At 40.5% G+C, this 20,862-nt stretch overlaps 1 protein-coding gene across 1 annotated transcript; it reads right to left on the bottom strand.

The window, feature by feature from the left end:
* Window positions 1-370: 370 nt before the first annotated feature.
* Window positions 371-10,477, bottom strand: caly (calcyon neuron-specific vesicular protein). The gene is made up of 5 exons (XM_072657447.1): window positions 10,370-10,477; window positions 8,439-8,569; window positions 5,484-5,603; window positions 5,108-5,221; window positions 371-2,806 (listed from the first exon to the last, which is right to left on the bottom strand). Exons 2-5 carry the CDS (start codon window positions 8,565-8,567, stop codon window positions 2,603-2,605), a joined length of 567 nt encoding a protein of 188 aa, XP_072513548.1. The 5' UTR covers window positions 8,568-8,569; window positions 10,370-10,477; the 3' UTR covers window positions 371-2,602.
* Window positions 10,478-20,862: the final 10,385 nt, after the last annotated feature.

Raw genomic sequence — 20,862 nt, forward strand, 5'->3', positions numbered from 1 at the left:
AAAAAGGCTGGAGAAAATCCTGCTGTTTCTGAACTCTTCTGAGCTTATAAAAGAGAAAGTAAAGGGCAGACATCAGTTTTTGCTTGGTTACAGTAATGTTGGGTTTGACTAGTTGGCTCTCGGTTGAGGGTCGCCTCTTAGAAGAGTCGCCTGTAGGCTTTTCTTCTCTGCTAGAGGTTGTGTTTCCTCTTAGCATGGCAATGGGTCGTTTTACAAGACAATATCAAATTACCAATGTGGACTTTTTCACTAGGAGATCAGGCTGTACTTTTAGTGCATAAATACACATTTAAATCATCTGATATAATTTAATATAATTTGATCAACATTGACCAGCACTGTAAAAAAATAAAGAGACAGCAAAGAGCGCTGAATACTGAAATCTTTATTTTGGTGAGATGAAGCTGATGAGTAACAGTAGTTTGCCACACATACACATGACTTTACAGTGTGGGATGATTAGCATCAGTAGCTGCTTCTTAAAGGAATCTTACACTAACGTCCCGTTTCCAGTAAAAATCGTCACAAAAATATACAAAAATAAATTAAAAAATGAGTTTCCAAGTTAATAAATATTGAAAAGTAATAAAAATAAGCAATTCATTACAACAGATATGTGAAAGCTATACAGAGGAAATCAAATAAATAATACAAATGGCTTTTTAAGGTAAAATATTGACTGTATAGTACAATCAAAGTAAGTTGGGGGAATGTGGTTATGATCAGTGAGCTTAAATTAGCACATTCTTTAGAGCGTCCTTCAGAACACACACTAAATAACACACATTCAGAGGTTACAAAGCTTCGTACTGGGGTTTAATTTCACATTCTTGAGCACTCCTAACAGGACGTGTTTTATTTAATACTTTTTACGGTTGCTGGTGGTTCGGGTTTCTTGTGAATGTCTGTTCGAACGCAAACAAACAGAAAACGCCACATATTAAAAACCTGTTTTTCACAACTGTATTTCACATTACATTCAGCGAGGTTTACTCTTCTATTTACACGGCTGTGTGAACAGCTAATGGTTTTACATTGATATGGATACTGGAATTTCAGCAGGAGCATTGTGGGGATGTGTTAAACAAAGCATGTCTATGCGCAAAGCAAAAGTCAGTGAACTACAGTTATATCATCTTGTGTTGAGTTTAAGCAGAATGTGTTTTGCAAAGGAATGGATTATGGGTGCTGCTAGAAAGTGTGTAGACCCTTTTCTGCATTTCTGCATTAATTCGACCGTGTTGAGATCAGATCACTTCAATGAAATTCTTAAACTAGATAAAGAGCACTTCCACCCAATGTTTCTGGCAACTGGCAATCAATCCTGAAATCCTGTGGCCCATTGCTTCAACTGGGATAAGGTCTAGACTTTGACCTGGCCATTCCAAAATTGGTTTACGAGTGTGCATCCTGGAAATGCACAGTCCAGGATGCACCTACACAAACTTAAAAAAAATCAAACAAACAAACAAACAAACAAACAAACAAAAAAACAGCTACATAAAGTCACTGTAAAGTTCTCACAGCCCGGGGCTAGAAACTCCACAGCTCTCTTACAATTCCATTCTTTCTTTAGCTTTTTCATTCTTATATATTCTTACACATTTGTATATATCTGCCAGACAGTGGTACTGTGGTGGCCAAACTCTTTAGAAATGAAAAAAAAAACCCACTGTTTTTTTAGGTAACACATTCAAATTTTGATAGTGAAGACCCAAGTTAACATTCTTGAAATCCTAAATCACCTTTCTTTCTGTAACAGCTGACTTCAAATACCCTGTTAAATGTAAGCATCGTCCTAGAGGTTTATATACATAATAAATAAATAAATGTAAAACAAAAACAAAAAAAATGTGTTTCAATCGTTTCTTTTAATGGGCTCTCGTTCTAGTATGTAAATTTATACAGAAATACAGAAAATTGTAAAGGGTTCACAAACCTTCTACTGGTACTGATCATGATATGCATTTAATTGTAACTGGTTTGAGAAATGAGTTTGTTCTTGTTGTTGTTGTAAGAGTGCTCTTTTCTGGATTTGCACTGCAGTTCTCGAGAGCACGTTTTTACAGGCCATGCAGTTTTTCACTAAGCTAAGTTACGTTAAACACGTTAATCTATGAGTGAGAGCCCCTAAAGGACGACATTCGGAAATGACGAAGCACGAACACTGAAGAAAACAAACGTATCCGCACAACCACGATGAGTCAAAGGTCAGCGTTGTGAGCCTCAAGCTGGCTTGAGGACCGGTTGCGAATATCTACATGTGATTTAATACACTGAGAAGGTTGCTGAACAGCTGAAAGTGGTTTGTATCATCATCAAGTACGAGTAAGGTAGATTCCAATGCAGAGCCACTGATTTAAACTGGTTTCAAACTCAGCACTTCAAAAGACAGATATCTTATCTTGCCTGGATGCTTGCGACACATCAACAACAGCTTGCGCACACACATACACCCATATCACCTTGGTTATCATTCACAATCTAACACCTCAAACACCAAGCATACACACACAGAACCATCCAACCACCTCCCTCAGTGTCCAGTCTATCCACGCCTTTGCCTTCTTTGTCATACCTGAACACACCCTTTTCCCAGCCCTCACTGCTGGGAGTGGGCCGCCTCCTCTTTGGCCTTCTGGGCCTCCTTCAGGGCATTGATGACCGGCAGCCATGGAGAGGAGAGCTCAGGAAGAGCCTTTTTGGCCTGGTTGAGGTGGCTGATGGCGGTGTACAGGCTGCCCCTCGAGCCGGGCTCCTGTTCCGGGTAGTACATCTCAAGAGCAGCAGGAGTACAGTGCTTATGCTAGGTTTTAAAGGAAGAAAGGGAATGTGAATTATTGGGGTACATTCTTAAGATTTGGATACACAACTTTTACAGGAACTCTAACATTAACATGCTCAGTCTATTGTTAACTAGGACACACAGATGGCAAAACAAATTTGGAGGGCTTTCCCAGCTGTGCTAACACAGTACAGAGGAAACAAGTAAAACACATTCGGGTTAGTGTTATGAATATGATTAATAGTTGTTAGAGACAAAAGTATTGGGACACCTGCTTATTCATTGTTTCTTCTGAAATCAGAAATCAAAAAGATATTTAAAAAATGTGTTTTTTATTTAGCTTTTGGAGTAACTGCCTCTAATATTCAGGAAAGGCTGTCTACTAGACTTTGGAGCAATGCTGTGAGAATTTGATTGCATTCAGTGACACGAGCGTTAGTGAGGTCAGGATGTTAGATGATCGCCACCCCACCTCTCCCATAACTCCTGAACTCATCCCAAAAGTATTATATGGAACACCATTATTCCACTGCTCCACAGCTCAGTGCTGGGGAGCTTCATACCCCTCTAGCCCACACCTGGCATTAGGCATGGTGCCAATAGGTTCATGTTTATCTGCTTCAGAGTCCTAATCTATTCATAATACTTCTCTACAGGGACTAGACAAGCTGTGTTTGTGTGTGCATTTGCACATCTGTGTCAGCAAAGGGTGCAACTTAAATTAGCTGAATGCATTCATTAGAAGGGGTGTCCACAAACATTTGGACATAAATAGTGTGTTTTTGCATTTAATAGCATTTGATCAGGATTAAGGTTAAACTACTACGACATGGCAGGGCCAGACTCAAGACCTACTTCAAAAAGAACACAAAACTCATGCTTAGTGAAAAACACACTCAGCGACAACCAGCTACCTTTGATTTTGACAGCATTCCTTTGCTACATGATCAAGGACGGCATCTCATCTTTTAACAGATTCACTACCTGCATTAATATGAATAAATTCACATTGTGCGCCTCGAGACGTCTGGGAGCCTTGAGTAGGGGAACAAAAAAAAACAAAAAAAACTAAAGGCCCTCCTATTTGTCAAAGCGTTTTTAGAGGCTGGTTTTGAAGTGACAGCCGAGCCGTGGACAACCACAGTTGGGCGCCCCAAAGGAGAGTGAAGCTGAGGAGAGGATCCCCGGCGTTTCTCTAACTAAAAGCCGTCAGTCAAGTGGATGTCAACAAGCCTCGGCCTTGACGGAGCTCATTCCTTCTTAATGAGAGGCAATTTGACTGCTTTTCAAGTCGGCAACACTACGTTAGCATAGCGCGCTAATGGCAGCCGTGGCGTCGACATCAAAGGGGCTGAGGCGGAAACCCCTGCAGGCCTTAATCACAGTTTAGTCACAGTTAAGACTAATTAAAGACATTCTCACACTCTCGCACAGCTGAAGGAAAAAAACCTATTGCTGTCTGGCCCAGAAACCGCAGCTCCAAGATGGCCAGGAGCTAATGCCGCAGTTTCAGAGGTTATCTTAGCATGCATGAACGCTTTGCTGTCGCTCAAAGATGATTAGAATGGAAAGTGGGAGCAATTGTTCTGAACTAAAATCATGCTGTAGAAAAAACACTTGTGTAATTGCTGGCAAGTTTTGACATATACCACCAGGGATGACATCCAGACTGAGGACAGCATTTAGCCTATGTTTTCAGCAGTGATCTAGTAAAGTGAGAGCAATTGACCTACGTTCACAAATCACACTGTGTTTTCACTGAATATTTCACCTGGCGATGGCAATGTGACTGTAAACGAAAGCCAGTGAGCACCAGCTGTCATGTAGGCTTCTTTGCACAATGCTAATTTCATTTACTTGTAACCTTGCATTCCCTAATAATAAAGGTGCTACAAATGGTTCTTTGAGCAATGCCACAGTAGAACCTCCTAATTTGGTACTGCCAATTTATCCACCTATTCGTAACTCCCCTAGCACTAGCAATGCCTCTGACACCACCGTGGGTAAGGACTTCTCCTCCCAATACATGGAGAGCACTGGGTCCCTAGCTTCATTGCACCAGCTAACAGACACCTGTCCTAGCCAACATCGCTTCAAAATCACGAAGAGGGAGAGCGCCATTAACCCACTTGGAGAGAGCTTGGCCAATTGTGCTCCCTCAGACTCCAGCCACCGATGGCAAAGCTGTATGGTTCGGGATTCGAACTTGCGACCCCGCGGCCATAGTACCAGCACATTAGACCACTGAGAGCACCTTTATTTTGATGTTTTTTTGTACCAGCTCTGTATTAATGAGGATGATTGGAATACTGTGTAAATTACCTTCAGGACAAAACCCTCAGGGCAGCTTAGCTGGTCATACCAAAGAGCCTTATACATAACCAGCAGAAGAAGACATGCCAGGAAGGCCAAGGTGATGAGAATGAGTCCTGTGAGCTGGAACACAAAATACAACAACATGATAAACCCATAAAGCCAAGCTTACTATTAGTTGACTAACACTTAAACTCATTACACAAATATACTAAGCACATGCACATGGCATTCATCCCACAGGAACAAACTATCTATATGTTCACCCCAACAATGACACAAGATGACAGGCAGATGTTTCGGCAATAACCATCCCTCTTCTGTAAAACGGCCGTCATGTGGTTTCAAGGCTAGCATAGCATAACAGCTGCAAAGAGTGGTTTACCTTGACCTTCTCTGACACTTCGCCATAAAGGTTTATGTTGAGCTTCTTAATGCTCGGCACGTAGAGCTTCTTCTTTTTCTTCTGCTGCAGCTGATACTCAGTTGTTGTTTTGACAATCACCTATAGAAATGAAGTGTCAGGAAGGAACAGAGTGCAGGTAAGCTCCCAGAACAGTGCATGGGTTTCAGTACAAACAACTAAAAACAGTTCAAGGAAAAATGAACAATCCCGCTATCAAAATGTTACATTATGTGGAGAAAAAGTTCTTGAGAACAATGTTCTCCACACTCAAACATCATTCAAACCAAATGTGACTCCAAAGACCCTGTTAACAACTTTTAGGTTTATTTTAGCAGGTTTATTTTTGCATTTCCACAGTTATGAAAATTAATTTGGGGGAATTTTCCAACACTGTGTAAGAAATAACCAGAAGAGCAAAAGGTTGGTCACTGATTGTAATGAACCAACACTTATGAATGCTTTATTAACAGATGAATCTAATGTTACACATCCTTAAAACCTAAACATATAAGCTTAGCCTATTGTCTTTTGTTAGGGATGATCCCACCTCTGTGGGGTACTGCCCCACAGTTGTACCCATTAACAGCTCACCTCAATTGGCCCTATAACCATAGACACAACCAGATTAAATGCAGAAGGGTAAAGACTGAGAACAACTAAAAACAATGGGTTGTTCCAACCAGTGTTCAACACACACGCATACATGAAAAATCTCCCAGATCTTGTAATGCTATGTAATTTTGGCCATCACTGTCACGGCAAGATGAGTCATTTGACTATGAAACACAAACACTCTGCTCTGATTCTATCCTGCACTCCTACTGCGTGGGTAGAGTGCTCATGCCATCTGTGTGTATGTGTGAGAGTGTATATGCGTATGTGGTGGTGCATGTTTGTGGGTGAGAGAACTAGGCTCAGTCCTCATGAGACACCGAACTCAGTCCCAATGATTGTTTAAACAACAGAACAGGAGGAAGTGTGTTATCATGAACAACACCGCAGCTGTAAAAGCGGTTGTAGTACATCATCACCGCTGTGATGTTCTTCAGAATAACGCAGCACCCTAAACAAAACTCGATTGTTTTTTGGCCAGTGCTTAAAAAAGGGACAGTTGTGGTTCCATAAAGAACCATTAAATTATTTGAAGGTTCAACAAACTTTTAAACACTTTTAAAACTTATACTGGCAGTTTCCTCAGTCCAGAAAGTAGTTCCAGTAGCTTAGAGAACAGTTAGCACTTGCAATGTTTAATGCACACTATATGTCCAAATGTTTGTGAACACCCCTTTTAATGAACGCATTCAGCAACTTTAAGTTGCACCCATTGCTGACACAGATATGCAAAAGCACACACACAGCTTGTCTAGTCGCTGTAGAGAAGTACTAGAATTTAGGACTCTCTGGAGCAGATAAACATGAACCTACTGGCACCATACCTAACGGCAGGCATGGGCTGGAGGGGTATAAAGCTCCCCAGCATTGAGCTGTGGAGCAATGGAGCTGTGTTCTCTGGAATGATGGATGGTGCTCCATTCAATACTTTTGGGATGAGTTGGTGAGTTGAGGATGCGTTGGGGTGATCATCCAACACCCTGACCTCACAAATGTGCTTGTTGCTGAATGCAATCAATCCCTCAGCAATGCTCCAAAGGCTAGAAGAAAGCCTTCCCTAAACAGTAGAGACAGTTACTCCAACAAAAGCAGGATAGACTCTGTTAAAATCTTGCTATTTGAAAACTCTAACCAAAAACTCAAATCAAAACTTTAACCAATCAGATAGTATGGTCGAAACCAACTGCTGTAGGATAAAGATTTTACCATGGATAAAGTATAGTTAGATGTCAAGTGAGGTAAAATCACTGCTATCTGTGGCCTTTTGTAGCTGACTGCCTTTACAATATTAACTGGTTATGAAATATACCAATACATAGTTTAGTAATGGCAATACTTCCAATAAACTATTCTTCTACCAAACAATGTGAACTACTAGGCTAAAGCTGCCAAGCAAAAGTCAAAATTACTCTAAACAATACACTGGGCCTGATTCACCAACTGTTGTTAAGAAGAAAAGGCTCACTGATGCTCAACATTAAATATGAATATGGACGGCGTCTTCTGTCCAAACTCTGCGTTCATGCCATTGCATATTTGTGCATGTTCTATGAGAGCTTATAGATATGGACAGTATGAATTGTAGGGGCAGTATAGCCAATAGTTAGAGTGAGACATGATCACTGCCATATGGACACCTGCCTCTTTCACCCTTACATCATCACAGCCTCCTCCACTGTTGCCATGTTTCTTGAGGTCAAAAACCTCTGACGCTGAACTGCCCTCTAGTGGATGTGTTGCTTAACATCCATGCAAATGTAAAGAACGCATGGAAGTATGTGGGCAGTGATGGTTACATCGTTTGAATCGGACATGTTCATTTTCGTATGTAAAGGGAATAGAGGTATTCTGACGTTCACCAGTGTTTCCATAATTGGGATGTGTTCAATTCATGAGGGCAATGGGATCCATCATTACAAGAGCAGAGCTGTGAACAGTTCAGTAGTTCTTAAATATATCATGAATCCGATGTAGATGTTTTGTTAGGACTTTTCCCAAGAACAAAGTACTGTTGAGTGAGGCTTTAACTGATATGTGTAGCCATATCTGAGTACATCTGAAATTGGTTTTAATCAGGTTGGGTGGTACACCGATATGTAAGTACGATTACTTAACAGCTGTGCTAGTGAGAATCCCAGGGCGCTCTAAAGTATGGCCATTCCACAACAGATTCCCTTGACACTCTCACTCCTATACTCACAGCTATAACAAACTATCCATTATGAAGCTCCATCTGTAAAGACTTTGACAATGAAGTATAACTGAGAAGCGTTAGGGGGTTTCTCTTGTAGTGCAGATAAATGGAGGTGCAGAGTTGATTACCTTGTCTGGAAAGGGCTTCTGTAGCTGGTTAACCTCCAGCGGTGTGATCAGAGGGATGTTATCAAAGCCATCTTCCATAGATGGCTCCCTCTCCACCTTCTCACCAAGAGAACTGCCCAGCTTTACCATGTCTGCAACACACATACACACATACTTAGATGCAGATGCTCCAAAAACACTAAAGAGATTTATAGCAGGTCTTCTGCTGTAGACTACAAGCAAATTATTCAAAATTGTCTGCATCTTTTACTTGGTAATGAGGTCACACCTCTCTCTCTGCCTCTCTCACACTCATTTACACTCACATACAGACCTCCACTCGACAGTGCTTCGTAATTTCACCTATGCGTATGGATTTCCAAGCTGAACCAACTGAGATATAAATATCACCTCTGAATTAGAGTACATGAGTGTACACAGAGTATATATATATATATATATATATATATATATATATATATATATATATATATATATATATTGGGACATAGCCTTTGCATACATATTGTGTTCTCTGACTCTTAAGCCACTTCATTATGAGTCACTATAAAGCACATAGTCTATTCACACACTCACACTCACACACACACACACACACACACTAAAATGGAGTCAAATCCATTAAACCGATCTCACAGAGCACAGAGCAACAAATACAGTCCACTCCTAGTCTCTTGATCTCTAAACCTAATGGTAATAAAAAACTGAGAACAGCTGAGAACTGTTTTTTTTTTAAGGATACATCTGGGATTATATTCATACACTATATGTCCAAATGTTTGTGGACACCCCTCCTAGCGAATGCATTCATCTACCTTGGGTTGCATCTATTGCTGACACAGATGTGCAAATGCACACACGCTCACACAGCTTGTCTAATCCATGTAAAGACGTACTGCCAATAGAATAGGACTCTCTGGAGCAGATAAACATCAATCTATTGGCACCATGCTGCCTAATGCCAGGCGTGGTCTAGAGGAGTGTGAAGCTCCTCAACATTGAGCAGTGGAGCTGTGTTCTCTGGAATGATGGTGGTGCTCCATCCAGTACTGATGGGATGGGTTGGGGAGTTGAGGATTAGGTGAGGAGGTGATCATCCAACACCCTGACCTCACTAACGCTCTTATCGCTGAATGCAATCAAATCCTCACAGCATTGCTCCTCCAAAATCTAGTAGAAAGCCACCTTCCCTGGACGGTAGAGAGTATTTTTTAAATACCCTTGATTTCAGAAGAAACAATGAATGAGCGGGTGTCCCAATACTTTTGTCCATATAGTATTTTGTATGTTACACCAACAGATTAGAGATCTATGCGCATTAAGGGTCCAGAACATAGCTAGAGATAGTGCTACACGGCTAGCTAGCTGTAGGCAGGTTAGTGACTAGTACACACTCAAACCCACTGTATACGGTAAAAATAGGGCCTGTGAAAAGGAGGTTGTTACTGTGGAGTTTTTTAAATGCTGCTATTTTTATGGAAAATGAAGTGAAATAAGGCTGAGGGTGCGAGCATTTAAGATGCAGAGCCGTTCAGTGTTAGCGCAGAGAGGTTAAACCTGCTGAATCTCCGCCGACGGTTTTAACGCTCCCTCGCAAAGGACAGTTATCCCTAACACAGATGTTCATCAGGGGCTAACAGCAAAGCTGTGGGGTACAAATCCCCTCATTTCTACGTTTCCCCCTGTATTGCGGTTAATCCCTGGCCACCACACGGCTGTTTGTTAAAGGAGGAGCTGTGGGTAAAATGTCACATCCTCGGTTTAGCACCGCTAGGCTTAAAACCCCCACCGACACCACAACAACATCTTAACATCCCACAGAACCCACAGAAAGCTACCGCGGAGCTCTCTAACCGGGGGCTTACATATTCCACTTCGAATAACATCGTATCTGAAAGGTGGTGGATATAAATTATGCAAAATATGCTCACCGTTTCTCTGTGTCGGTAACCGTTGCGGTTGCTGCCTGCGGAAAATCTCGGGAGAAAAGAGGCAGAGAAAAAAAAAAACACAGTGCAACGGTTACCGTGGCAATGCCGGATTTCCTACCCGTATTCGGGAAAGTCCCGCCTCTCCGCGCTAGTATTGGCTAGCGCCGTCTGGCATCCTGCACTATGATTGGTTTGTAGTTCATACTTGCAAGCAGTCCGCCCAATGAGAGGCGGAGTTAGTCTGAATACGGGTGGGAAAGAAAACGCCATCGTGTGGGAAGCGATGGATGAGGCGGTGTTGCTGTTAAATTCCACATTTTTACGTTACGTTATTTTTTATTAAGGTTGTTTTATGATTTTTAACTTAATTATCGTACGTTTGGTAAAAGAAGTTTAGTAAAAGAATAGTGGAAAATATATTTCTATTGCATTTTGAAAAAATGTGTACCTGCAGTTGCTTCAGAGCTTCAGAGCTTCAGGAGAAATCAAGCTTCATCAGACCAGGCTACGTTTTTTCAGTTGTATCTATCCAGTTGTAGTGAGCCTGTGCCCACTGCAGCCTCAGCTTTCTGTTCTTGGCTGATAAAAGTGGCTACTTTTGGGACTAGCCCAGCCGCCTTAAAGGCAGCAGGTAGTGCGTTAGGTAAAAGTGAGGAACAGGTATAAGGTAGGGTCATCAGGCAGGTCTGGTAAGCAGGCAGTCACTTTTATGGGTCTGGAGAGCTTGTGCTAAATTTTCCATTGTCTGCATCCAGACGGGAGGAGTGTGTACAGTCCATGTGAATGGTGAGAGAGATCCTTCTTGATTCTGTGGACCCTATACACATATTTACAGTGTAGATATTCTTGATCACAGGAAAACCTGACCCAGTAATGCGCCGGCCAGTCTTTACCACCCACTTCAGTGCTTTCCTGTCCAAGACAGAGCAGTTTTCATACCAGACAGTGATGCTGAAGGTCAGCATGCTTTTGTAAAAGCTGCTGATGATGCCAGTCTTCTTCAGTTGCCTCAGGAAGTGGAGGCCTAAGGAGAAGGTTTTCAGGGACTTGAAGCTGTGTACCACAGTTTCCACTGTCAGTCGCGGATGTGCAGAGGCATATGAGGTGCTTGCATCCTTCTAAAGTCCACAATCATATCTTTGGTCTTGGTCTGGCTAATGTTCAGAGAGAGACTGTTGTCCTTGCCCCAAAACTCAAGCTGCCTCACCTCCTTCTTGTAGGCAGTCTCATCGTTGTTGGTGATAAACCCCACAACTGTTGTGTCATCAGTAAACTTGATGATGTGATTGCTGTGACGTCTGGCGATGCAGCCGTGGGTGATATTTAGGGTGATAGAGAGGTGTTTAGGGTCATGTAATGGGGTCCTCATGTCAGCTGCAGTCACAGACAGTGCTTTGTTGCCAGAATGAGGAAAATAACTCTAGAAGTTATTAAAGGCATCTGAAAGACTAGCATCAATTCTGCAGGTGCAGATGATTCAGTCACAGTTTGAATATCCTGAGACATGCGTAGTTGGTGAATGCATATTGAACTCAAAGGTGCATTACCAGGTGCATACAATATTATCCCAAATGTCCATCTGACTCAAGGTTAAGGTGCAGTGTACAGCGAAATGTGTCCTCCGCATTTAACCCATCTGGTAGTGAACACACACTCACACACACACATGTGTTAGGGGCAGTGAGTACACACACACACCCAGAGCGGTGGGCAGCCAACTCCAGCGCCCGGGTAGCAGAGAGGGTAAAGGGCCGTGCTCAAGGGCCCAACAGTGGCATCGAACCCACAACCCTGTTATCAATATCTCGGCGCTCTAACCGCTGAGCCACCACTGCCCGCATATAAATTCACACATGTTCTTATGTTGTCAGTAAAAGGCAATGCAGATTTTCTCCAAGGTTGTGTGGCCCCCACATGTAGCTGCATTCTTAAACATCCTCCAGTCAGTGGAACTGAAGCAGTCCTGCTGAGCTAAACCTGCTGCCTCTGGCCACACTGTGATTTAGAATTTGCTGGTCAAGTCAAAACATAAAAAAGTAATAATACAAAAGGACTTTGTTCATACATAAGTAGTATGATTAGCAAATGCTCTGACATCGTCTTTAGGGATATACAAAAAGGTAAAATGCATGTACTTCAACATTACTTTAGATTCCCTTTCATTTAGACATACACTATATAGACAAAAGTATTGGGACACCTGTTCATTTACTATTTCCTCTGAACTTAGGGGTATTATAAACAAGTTTAATCTGCTTCTGTTGGAGTAACTGTCTCTGCTGTCCAGGGAAGGCTTTCTACTAGATTTTGGAGCACTGCTGTGAGGATTTGATGTTGGATAATCACCACCCCACCTCATCCCCAACTCCTCAACCCATCCCACAATTATTGGTTCTAGCACCATCATAAACACAGTTCATGTTTATCTGCTTCAGTGAGTCCTATTCTGTTGGAAACGTTTTTGTCTAGGGACTGGAGAGGCTGTGTGTGTGTATGCATTTGCACATCTGTGTCAGCAATGAGTGCTTATAGTATAGTGGCCCTTGAAAGTTAGTGAATCTTTTAGAATTCTCTGTTACTGTGTGTGTATATAAAATCCAACCCTTGACAGGTGTAATTGTAACAAGATAATTAGTGGTATTTACCACACCTGTTTGTAGTTTTAATGTAATTTGGCTGATGAGTGAATATTGTGTTTTGATGTGAACCACACACATAAATGTAGTTATGGTTATTAATCTTAAGATTTATTGTTTAGTCATTACTTTGACTTATTTGTAAGTACTATGTAAATAATATGTATGTTTTGTGGTTATGAGAGTGAAAGATTGCAATAATGTCTTTGAGGAAAGAGTTTGGGGTAGTTTATATTATAATTATATAATATTATATGGAGACAAACAACTTGTTCTTTATTGTTTTTGTGATCATCATGTGACCATCACATTTACAGATCCAACAATTCAACATACAGCAGTTTAGCTCTGCTCATATTAATGAAGTGTTTCAGCCTGGAACTTTCTGGGCTGAACCTTTTGAACAAGGCGCAGTACAGAGCATCAAATGGTTGTCAAATCAAATCAAAAGGTTATTTACGTATATCAATCTTAACATCACAGTACAGACCTCTCAGGCAAGACAGCCGGTTTAATTGTAAGGGATAGAAAAAGGCTGGGAAATGATTTGATGATCTACTGTTTTTGGTATAAAAATAAAAATATATAATTAAAATAATAAAATTAAAATAAAGGGAAACCATGGGCCTTTAAAATGAATCAAAATTGGTTATTGACCTTTCATTGCTATTAACCTTCTTTAAACAATAAAAAGGTTATTTACTTCCTATATAAATTTAAATACATAAGAATTCATTAAAGGGTTCATTAAGGACCCAAAAGTGGTTATGTTATGGCATCACCCCAAGGAACCCTTCTGAAAGTTATATTTTTTAAGAGTACACAGGCCATTAGGTTTTCAGGAGTTGAAAGAAAATGGTATATAATAATAAAACAATACGCTGAGATACGCTGTGATAATGTGTGAGACAAGGAGAGAGAGAGAGTGTGACATAAATGGAGAGAGAGAGAGAGAGAGAGTGCGAGAGCAAGAGTGCCAGAGAGAGAGAGAGAGATAGTTCTCAGCAAAAGCCACAGACCATTGGAGCCAGCACTGTCTGAGCACATGAACCTTCCATTCTCTCTCTTCGGGACCCGTGCTGTGCTGTCTTTGAATATGCCCAACTCAATGAATTCAGCACGTCTCCCCTCCACCCCTCCCTAAAACACTCTGGTCTGTCTCCAACCCCCACTCTCCCCTCCCTAGGCTTCAATTGGGCCTACATTTATTATTTTGACCTTTAGTTAGCGGGGGACGCACTTCAAAAGCCCAAGCTCGGTTTCTCTCTCTTTAAGGAAGACCTCTGTGGGTCATGCTTAGAGAGAGCAGCAGACCGCTTCCCTCCGCTGGCTCGGGCCCAGTCCCAGAGGACAAAAGCCTCTCACGGTGACTAATGAAAATGAGAATCAATTAGGATATGGGTTTCTGAGACGAGGGGAGGGCTTTGTGCTTTCTGTAAAGCCTCCGAGAGGCAACCCTGTGCTTTTGTGTTTGTGTGGAGGCAGAGAGAACAGTGTGTGTGCATGTGTGGGGGAGGAAGGGGGAGAATTGTGGGTTAAATAGGTGGGGTGAGTTCAGAAATATCCTGAGAAATATGACATTACTGAGGATGTAGGAACATCTACACAGTATCAAAAAAGTTTTAAATATATAAAGTTTTAAATAAAATTCTAAATGTATATTTTTGACATTTAAAACTAATTAATTGCAAAATCTGAAACACTTTCTAATTTTAAAGCTCTTCATTGGAAATTCAGAAATCCTATTTTGAAATTTAGAACTGAAATGTGCACCAAATAAAAAAATAGAAGATTTAAACAAAATTAAAGTCTGGTTTGAAATTTAAGATCCCAAATTTGACATTTAAAACATTAATTAAAAACTACAGTTTTGAAATTTAAATCTAAATTGCATTTTAACACATTTCTCATTTACGAGTTTTAAAGACACTGCCTTCAATGATCCAAACCAGTCTTCTAGATACACTGTATCTGATTTAAGTGGTGGGAATGGGGGAGGGGCTTATTATTTATTAAAATGACTGGGCTCTTTTCTAAAGTCACAATTTTAGAGATTAAGATTTTGGGGGTTTATTTTATTTTTATTTTTAACACAACAATATCTTTACAAATATCCACATATTCAGTGTTTATTACAGCAGTTTAGGCCAAATTTGAACACAGCTCACTTATCAAACCTGTTTAAATCTAATTTATTTTATTCTGAAATCAAATATGACTCTACTGTACTTTCCAGGGATGGCTTTCTACTGGATTATGCAGCATTGCTCTGAGGAGTTGACTGTGTTTAGCAACAAGAGTGTTGGACAATCACCATCCCACCTCATCCCCAACTCATCCCTGAAGTATTGGATGGAGCACCATCCATCATTCCAGAGATCAGGGAGCAGGGAGGCTGAAAGGCCTTGCTCAAGGGCCCAACAGAGGCATCTTGCTGAGCCTGGGTATTGAGCCCACAATCCTGTCATCAATAGCCTGGTGCTCTAACCGTTGAGCCACCGCTGAGCTGCAAAGGAAGTAAGTCAGAGTGGGTTTGGTGTGAAAGGTGTTACTGTAGAGAAACCTTACAGATTCTTTACATTAGTGGTGATAGCCACCCAGGGGTCTCAGGGGTCAAATGTGAGCTAAACCACAAATACAAATACATGATCCAAAACAATCAGTGAACCTCCATGAGTTTTGAGTGTGTTGCTTTAAGTGCATTTAGCCATAAGAACATCCAAAATGTAATGGATAGAGCTCCATCACCCCACTGCTGGACAGCTCAATGCTGATGGTGGAAGGGTGGAAAGGTGCCTGGATACGCTGACAAAAATATCGTTGAGTAAATCTGAACATCCCAACTTTACAATACCTCCACCTAGTGGCCAAATCTATAAAACTGCTTTTCACTGAGACGAATTAAGAGGTCAACATGAATATCACAGTTGATACTTACTTGTAGCCATAGGAGGTTGAGGTCTTCCCTCAGTCTGCCACTAGATGACAGTGTAAGAACAGTTCATAGAAAGGGCTGCGTGCAAATCCACATAGGCCTACTACTATAAATATACTGTACATAGTACAATAATGAATACACCACTAATCATAGTGTATAATTTTATGACATACCATTTATCTTTGTTATGTTAAATTTTAGAAACGGAAAATGACTTCTTTTTCTGATTCTTGTAGAGAACACTGAATAAATCCCTGTGGCTTACAAATAAGTGTAAAAAACTGCACAGTTTTGCACTGCTAAAGCAAAAGAGCAAATAAGGAATAGTGCTGAATGCTGAATGCACCCCTTGTATGCAACTGGGGGATTGCATTCTAATCCCTGTTATCCCAGGTTGCCTTTCCATTCCTTATTTACAGCAGCTCGCACTGCTGAACTTGACTTAGCCTTAATCTCTTAGGCTATAAACGACTCCGTCTAAGAAGGAAGATGCTACAAATAACAGAACATGGCATGGTTCAGTAGGAATCAGCTACACTGACCGCGAGGCCATTAAGTAGAGCATGGTGGGAAATCCCAGTGATGCAGTCCGTCAGGAAAAGGCATGGAAAAGCCTAAACCCATACTTAAGTAAAAGCACCGGTACTGCTGTAAAATAATAACACAAGTAAAAGTGAGTGTACCGTTTAAAGCAACAACTTGAGCAGAAGATTTTCTTTTTTCTTGAGGCCCTCTCACAATGTTTGTGTGGTTTTATGTTCCTAAAATGATCCAAATTAATTTTTCCAACCTGCCCCCTCCCCTCTCTCTCCTTTAGAATCAAACAGGCTGCTGTTGTTACTGTACCTTTAAGATTTATATACGATAAATGCGCTTCCTTCTGATTGGCTGTGTAGAAAAAGCACTCAGAGCTCAAATACTCCTGAGAACTACATATATATATATATATATATATATATATATATATATATATATATATATATATATATATCTCAACTGTGGTAGGCTGAATCAACACAGATATGTAAATAAGTGGCTTCAGGTGTGATCAGAGGAACACAGTTTTTACCACATATTTCCCATGTATGGACTGTATCGGGCTGAGAACTGAACAGCATGGTTTGGAACTTTTACAAATAGTGTAGGAAGTTGTGTAAACTGATGTGGTCAACAGCCATCATATACCAAAGTGTGTGAGAATGAGAGAATGTGAGATGCTAGGCTAACTTGGTTAATATTGGAGTGTTGCCAATCTGATCCCCATAAATACATGCCCAAACACATCTCTCAACCTGCTCAAAATGCAGACAGACCTATGTGGTTTGCAACACAGTATGACTCGCATTGGTTTAAAAACAATAATAAATATAGCTGAATGGTGGATTAGCAATTTTGACTAGCTGAAAACAATTTTACCCCAGTATAATAAGCTCCCGGACCAAAAACATGAGTCACTTTGCATGTTTAAGGTAAGTAGTAACCTCATGCTCCTGCAGATGGCGCTGCACGGGGATTATATTTTTTAAAGCAAAAAGAAAATGTTTGGGCATGTATTTAGTAAGATATGACTGGTGATTGGTGATGGTGTGTTTGGTTTGTTAACAACATTAGCAAGCAAATGTCAGATATCAGACACGTCTTGGCTGATCGACAGCTTTTGGGCTAAGTGATACATTATATTAACTTGATTGTGGGCCGAGCTTCTCCTTTAAACCTCAGTTATCTTTAAATGACACCCTGACAGCGCTGTTTATTTCTAATGTAGTAAGTGGTATAGGCAGCTCCTTAGGTATAGGTATTATAAGCTAGTATTACTTTACTACTATGTTTTTATTTGATTTATTTAGCCACTTTGCGGTTAAATAAATACATAAGAAAAACATTCATTGTTTTTATTCTTTTATACAAAAAAAATATATATTATTTTGGGTGGGCTGATGGATCCTGCCAAAATAGAACCTAGCCTAGGGCCCCCATATGTTCAGAAACACACTGACTTGTAAATGACGTCTGGGGAAAAACAAACTACAGATGCTACAAACAGCAGAATAACATTAGTTAAATGATGAGACCAACAGTTAGTTGAGCTGTAGGTCTAATTCCAGGCAATGACAATCAGTTTGCAGCCCAAGGGTTCATTACGTTTGAACGAGAGGCTACTTCTCAGGCCTGTACTCCTATAACCCCTTATGGTCTGAATACTGTGACTGGAAATGAGTTACAGATACTAAGAATCAACTGCTATTAGTTTGACTAAGTCTTGGTCTTCTGTTTCGTCAATTCATGTGAAATGTGACATGGGCCATAACTGCTCTCTGACAGATGCAGTGTACTGTCTTCTCCAGCCCCTGTGTGGTAAACATCTTCAGCATTTTACGGCATTTCCTCTGTCTGGTTTGAGTTGTGCAATGCTGGCAGCCTTCCCAGAAGAGTCAATCACTCCTTTCACTGATGATTTTGTCAGTAATGAGACTGGAATTGCAAGGACTAGTGCCAAAAAGAACGACACCATTTCACCATGTCTAAACAGAGCAAAGCAAAGAAAAGCACCTCACAAAAACCACACTGCCTGGAAAAGGGGAATATTTTGTGAAGAGGTCAAATTTCTGTAGCTCTATGTAAGCAACGATTTGGGAGGCTTAGGAAAACCAATGCTTTTGTCATCCAGATGTTCTACATGGGATTCTTTGGCAGATCTTTTTTCCCCTGTAGATACTAACAGTGCATGAGAAAAGGATGAGCAGTGATTAATGAAGGAAGTGAACACAGTCTTTCAGGAATTAATGTTCCACGACCCAAGAAATGACAGTAGACTCCAACTCAGTCATGACCTGTGAGGCCAAATGTGTGATTTTGAGACCTAAAGCCATATCTTATTTGTAATTTTTTCCACTTCAGAACATTTAAATGAAGGCAATAACCTCATATAATAACAACCTTATCTGAAAATAGAAGCGGTTGTTTACACTATGTGAATGCTCCATGATGAATTGACCAGTAAAAGAAAAAAATTAATTACACATTAATGTCCATTAAAAGTTAAAAATGTTCTCCTACAATGTTACTATTTTGAATATACTGTATGTATTTTGAATGTATGTTGTATGTCTTTTTTATCTTTTACTCCAGCATTTAATCCAGGAATAATACTTCTATTAGCATACAATACTATATACAGATAAAAACAAGGTTTACTGAAAGCTTCAAGGAAACAAACCTCAACTGGTAAAGAAACTTTACATTATGTGGAGTTTCTTTAAACTGTAAAACAGTCAAATGAAAAGTCTTTCAGAGAAGCAAAAGCATTTTTTCCATGGCATTTTTAAAAATAACCTTTTTTTATAGCTTTTTTTTTCAAGAATACAATGAGTGTCCATTTTTTTTATTTTTAAATATAGGGTGCATATTTTACTGACTGTATTTCTACAATAAATTGCTCAGGGGAATCCAGACATACTGACTAACTCATGTTTTTTGTGGCATTTGTTGTTTTTCACATGGGTGGCATTTGCTGTTTGACTCACAGCAACCTATAATTTAAGTTGAAGCAAGTCATTTTCCAGTAACCCATAACACAACAAGTTAAATACCAGGTCAGCTATGCCCCGCCCCCACTCACTCAGTCAATCCAACACCATATCTGTAGCAATGAGTGCATTCTGAAACGAATGATCCACCACATCTTATCTGAAACGTCCAGTGCAATACACCTATTTCTTGCAAATGTAAAAATGTTGCTCTTTATTAATAATAATAATAATAATAATAATAATAAGAAGAAGAAGAAGAATAAGAATAAATATTAGTACACTGAAAATAGATGACATGCAGTGCTCCCGACACTGGGAGGATGAAGGCCGACACATGTGCACCCAGCCATTGCTGTGCACATGTTGCCCGGTGATGTTGCAGCTGATGCAACATCACCAGGCAACCAATGCACTTTTATCTGGCTTTGATCAGCAGACGCCAGTGCCAGCCAGCATTGCACTGGATTAATGTGGGGAGAAAGTGCCATCTACCCACCCGAGAGCCCTGCCTACCGATGGCTATCAGCATGACCGGGATTCTGTTTCAATTTTTTAACTCTAAAACACTTTACAGTTCTATTACTTTTATTACCATTACAAGAAATTGATTATCTCAACATTTTAAACCTGTAAAGATACTTTTTGTCTTGCAAATTAGTAAAAATACTCATAATACTAGTAGAATTAATAGAACTAGTAGAACTATTAAATAATACTTAAGTACAATAACAAAGGCCAATCAGTCAAATATTTTCCACCAGTGACTATCATACATGGTAGTGTAAGGGGTGTAAGGGGGTTGGTGCAGCCGTTCAACCAGCAGAGAGCAATGGCAGCGAACTCCAATTCCCAGAACCCCTAGGGGTAATCAGTGCCAAAAGGACACACCTGGGTCCCAGAGCATTAAATACTGTGGCAAACGGTGCTGCTTTGTCACACCTTTGTAGAGGGGTGATCGGTATGGTACACAGAGTGAAAAGACCAGAGAAAAAGAGTTGAGAAAAGGAAGGGGTTAAAAAAGAGAAGAGCTGAAGAGCAAACCTGGCAAAGAGATCTCAGCTTAGAAAATGAGTCTATAATCTGAGCTACCAGTAGGCATTAATAATCAGCTCTCTCTCCTGAGAGAGAGGTGCATTTATTTGGTTGTCTTCAGTTGTGTTAGTACTCGCAGTCCTTTGTCTGAGCTATGCCATCTTGGCATCTACTTTGTTTGGTTTTCCTAACTTTATGTTCAATTATTGTAAGAGAGCATGCGTGCTTGGTGGAGGTGCAGGGGTAAGGTGTTGGTCCTCCCCTGCCGTGGTTGCTGGTTCAAATCCAGCTGGGAACAAACGCCCACAATTGTGGTCACATTACTCCAGTCTCTTAATCAAGACCTGTTCTCACAGG

The sequence above is a fragment of the Salminus brasiliensis genome, chromosome 15, assembly GCF_030463535.1.
Source record: "Salminus brasiliensis chromosome 15, fSalBra1.hap2, whole genome shotgun sequence".
NCBI lineage: Eukaryota > Metazoa > Chordata > Actinopteri > Characiformes > Bryconidae > Salminus > Salminus brasiliensis.

Excerpts from the sequence above, each read along its gene's own strand:
- caly (XM_072657447.1), bottom strand. The coding sequence starts at position 8,567 with ATGGTAAAGCTGGGCAGTTCTCTTGGTGAGAAGGTGGAGAGGGAGCCA. Across the intron at positions 5,604-8,438 it reads AGAAGCCCTTTCCAGACAAG|GTGATTGTCAAAACAACAAC; the intron begins GTAATCAACTCT and ends TCATTTCTATAG. Across the intron at positions 2,807-5,107 it reads CTGAGGGTTTTGTCCTGAAG|CATAAGCACTGTACTCCTGC; the intron begins GTAATTTACACA and ends TTTAAAACCTAG.